Raw genomic sequence first — 4,217 nt, 5'->3', positions numbered from 1 at the left:
GTCGGAGACAGCTGTGAAGAGAACATGTGTTAAAGGGGAAAAGGAAACACTGAGATCATGATTTCTAGGGTGCTGCTCGCTTGGCTTCTGGTTAGAACGTCCTTTTTTAACCAGTGACTGTTTCGTGTGTGACACCTGCATGTTGCAAAGAGCAGCAGGGGAAGGAGAAGTGGCAAGGTGCCCAGGACATAGCAGATGCCCCCCGGAGGGTGTACCCGGATCACGTGCAACTATTGTGGTCACTTCTTTATCAGGAGCCTGGAAAAAGAATACCCTATTTAGCCAGGAATTCTTTCAGTAAGAAATAGGTGTCTTGTAGGGTATTGTTTTTCCTCCTCAGGAATCACGGCCTAAAAAAGGAAGCTGTTTATTTAGGTGCTCCATATTTTAGTAGCTGGTGTACAAAGGGTGGTGCTGTCTGAATGATCCTTGCTGGGGTTGTTTCCCTCTTGCCGGGCAGGTAGGATTTGTGCTAAGGTGGCCTTTGCCAAAGGGACAGTAAGGCTAAGAGCACACATTTCCAGAATAAGTCGGCGTGAAGTGGCTCAAAGTGCGGGACGAGAGTTTTCAGTCACTCCTCTTCCTCCACTCATGTGGTGTGCAGGTGTGTTTTTCCAAAGAGTACAGAACAGGCTTTGGGAGCTGAGATTTTTTTAAAACTCTACTTAAGGTTTCTTTGTGCTCAAGAGTCCTGCTCCAAGCTTGGTCTAAAATCTGCCTGTAGGAGCTGTGCTGAGCTTGGCTGGAGAATCTCTGTTCCTGGCTACTACAGTAGGATTTATGATCTAGAATTGTCTAAAGGGCCCTGTGTGTGGCCTTCTCAAGATTATCTAGACATTTCTTGATGTGTCATGTAAAAATGTGATTCTCTCACCCTTCAAATGTGTTGTATTCTGACACTCCCTTCCACTTCCAGCATGTTTGCATTGTGTTGGTAACTGACAGCTGTTTATTTTTTATTTTCAACACAAGAGTTAGGTAACCCTTCATACTGAGCACTGGGTTAGGAACAATGGTGGCCAGCCTGTGTTATTTCTCTGCCAACTGCAATTTTTAAAGGGAGAAGGGAACTGACACACCTTGAATGTTAGAATTCGTTGCCCAGAACAAATGTGTTTCTCAACATGCATTTTATTTTTCTTCTGCTTCTCTCCCTTGTAGTTTAGTAGTTAGTCATTTCAGGAAATGACATTTCAGTGGTGCCTTTTTGCTTGCTGGGCCCATTTGTCCTGTTGCTCTCCATGAATGTGATATACCCATGGATTTTCTGCATTAATCCAGACAGGAGAATGTCAGCATTTTGAGACTGAACATTTGAAGGGCAAAATGAAGGAAGCTATTCTATGGCCATGGGTTTACAGAACCATACTATGATTTTTGTGACTGCATTTCCTCTGATTCTTTTAAGATACAGTCACAGAATGTTTCCACAGAACGTGGGGAAGGGAGGTGAATCTACGCAACGCACTTTGAAAATGTCATTAGTAAAGTTACATACATTTGTTCTCAAGGTTGGAAAGTACATTAGGGTCGAGTTTAATTTTCTTTTCTGTTTCCAGAAGCCCAAGATCAGTTTGCTTGAGGGACTGTGCATGCAGGTGTGACTTGGATGGACAATGTGTGTGGTCCCTGGGCCAGGCAGACTGACTCCTCTCCATCCTATCAAAGCAGAACTGCCCCAGGAGGGAAAATGCTGTGCCATGCAGGGGAAATTTTTTGTGGAGTGGGTGTGTGTTGAGGGGAATGACAACCAGGAGCAGTTCAGTGTAATGTGCTTGTTTGGAGAGGAAGTAATCAGGCGAGTGAGCAGGGTTTGTAGCCACAATACAGAAAGCTGGTTTTGAAAGCATCTTTGTGGTGGCTGCTTTGCTTGGAAGGAGGTGTATAGAGGTCATGGCCATATGCACAGAAATCCAGGTGGCATGTAGAGGGTTAGGGGCCATGGAATGCTTCTGGCCACCTCGTGCTGCCGAGGCTGTCTCCTGTCTGGCAGAAGTTGTCATGGTATGGACCAGTCCTTGCACATTCTTCCTCACCATCTCCTGCTGCCCACCTCAGCTGGGTGTCCAGAGCTGGAGATTCACTGGAGCTGGGCTCCCTGACCGCACCAGGAGTGACTTCCATCAGCTCCTCTGTGTGATGAAGTGAGAGTAATAAGGAAGGGTAATAACCCAGCCCACAGCACAGATCCCTCCTCATGGCCTTGGATGCTGAGGTTAACTAGGGGGTTAGTGATACATGGCTGTCCTGAGCACGGAGGGTCATGTGCTACAGCAAACTCCCCCACAATCTGCTCCAGGCTGGTTCCTACCCTTACCTGCATGTGTGCTGTCTTCAGATCTTACTTTATTTTTTTAAGCCCAGAGCAGTGCTCTTTGTCACCTTATATTATGCCAACCAGCTCCACAGCCAGCTCAGCACGGCGCTGCCAGGAGATCCTCCTGCCAGCGGTCATGTGTGCAGGCATAGTCCTAACAAACATTGAGGACACCTCTAGACCTCAGCCCACACCCTCTGTACCTGTTTATTCCCAAAGGAACAGGCAATTGGGAAGGCTGCTTCGCTTTAGGGATCTTTTTGGTTTAAGGTGGGACGGGGGAAGGCTACAACTTCTTTCAGGATAGCTTTGTAGTGCTGGAGCGGGCTGAGAACCAGATCTGGTGGAGGTGGTGTCCATGGGACACCATGGACACCTCTGGTGGAGGTGGGATCATGGCACATATACTTAGTAGTGTTTGAGTTGCTTTCCTGTTCAGAAAATGACTTTATACTCTGCAGACTTAAAGCCCCAGTGCAAACTGATGTGACTGCAGCGTGAGTGAGGGACTGACACAGAGACCATACTGGTGGGAGATTTCAGGTACCCCTCGGGTTAAGGGACTGTAATAGATGCTTTCAAGCAAATTCTCATGGTCAGGCAAAGTTATTAAATGTGATAAGAGAAACGGAAATAATTAAAGTGTGCTGTTGAGTTTCTGTCCCTCCTCCCTTATCAGTGTGGGGTTTTTGCCCTTGCCGCTTACAGAGAAGACGGATGGAGCGGTTTCGTGTTCCACCTCCGACGAGCCCCGAGTGATGTAACACCGGCGATCACCGCAGCGGTGACGCGCTGCCAGGCGCGGGGACTCGCTCTCGCCTTTCTGTAAATGTGGGACTGTCACTTGTGGAATGCTGCGAAAGCGGATGCTGCGTGCCCGCTCCCCCCGTCTTTCCCTTTCCCTTTTCACTTCCCTACCCCTTTCTCTTTCCCCCTCCTTTTCATTCACCCCCCCCCCTTCCTTCTTTTTCCCCTTTCCCCTTTTCCCTCGCCCCTTTTCCCTTCCTTCCCCCCCCCTCTTCCCTTTCTCCTCCCCCCCTTTCCCCATAACTCAGTGACTGCCGCCGCCGGCAGGACGGGGGTCCCAACCATGCAGCGCGGGTTCCACACCCGCACAGACGGACCCGGGTTCCGCCGCGTCCCCCCGCGATGCCTCGGCCGTCAGCCCGGCAGTGTCCCCGTGTCCCTGTGCCGGTGCGGGGCAGGTCGCAGCCCCCTGTCCCGGCGGTCGGTGCCGGTGCGGGGCAGGTCGCAGCCCCCCTGTCCCGGCGGTCGGTGCCGGTGCGGGGCGGGGGCCGCGGGCATTCCCGGCGGGGCGGGGGCAGCGCCGCTCCGCCCCCGCGGGGGCTGTGCCGGCCCTATAAGGGCCGCGGCGGCGGCGGGAGGTGGCTAGAGCCCGCTCCGGTCGGATCTGCAGCTGCGGTGCCCCGTCTCTGCCGGTACAGCCCAGCCCAGCCCAGCCCGGCCCGGCCATGCCGCTGCCCCGTGTCCCGCTCCGCGCCGCGCTGCTGCTGCTCGGCCTCCTCCTGCGAGCCGCCGCCGCAGAGTCGGTGAGTCCCGCCGGGCCGAGGGAGACGGGAGGGAAGGGGGGGATCTGCCCCGCCAGGGAAGGGCTCCCGGTGCCGGCGGGTGGGTGACCCGCGGGTCTCAGGACCCGCTCGCCAGCAGCCTGGGAGCCGATGCCACCGCTGTCCCCCCGGGGTCTGCCCCCGCCGCTTGCCCTTCTCCGGGGGAGGGGAGGGGGGGCGGGATGGGTGGCCGGCGATAGGGCCGTTCCCGTTCCTCCCCCGGCTCTCTTGGCTCGCACGCTGCCTCTTCCGTCCGATGCCAGAGCAGCGCCGGCCGTGCCCGGCCCCGGCTGTGTCCCGGCCGGTGCCCGGCGATGTCCCGGCCGGTGCCC

General features: G+C 54.3%; 1 protein-coding gene across 1 annotated transcript in view; it reads left to right on the top strand.

Moving 5' to 3' along the window:
• The first annotated feature begins 3,729 nt into the window (after nucleotides 1-3,729).
• The window catches only part of SDC4 (syndecan 4), a 19,272-nt gene continuing 18,784 nt past the window's right edge, over nucleotides 3,730-4,217 (top strand). The window contains exon 1 of the mRNA XM_027646087.1: nucleotides 3,730-3,867. Coding sequence (XP_027501888.1) covers nucleotides 3,790-3,867 — 78 coding nt within the window. The 5' untranslated portion in view covers nucleotides 3,730-3,789. The remainder of the gene's footprint in view (nucleotides 3,868-4,217) is intronic.

This window comes from Corapipo altera, unplaced genomic scaffold (assembly GCF_003945725.1).
Source record: "Corapipo altera isolate COAL_440 unplaced genomic scaffold, ASM394572v1 64, whole genome shotgun sequence".
Classification (NCBI taxonomy): domain Eukaryota; kingdom Metazoa; phylum Chordata; class Aves; order Passeriformes; family Pipridae; genus Corapipo; species Corapipo altera.
Note: the sequence above shows the minus strand (reverse complement) of the source record. Positions and strands in the feature narration are given on the sequence as shown.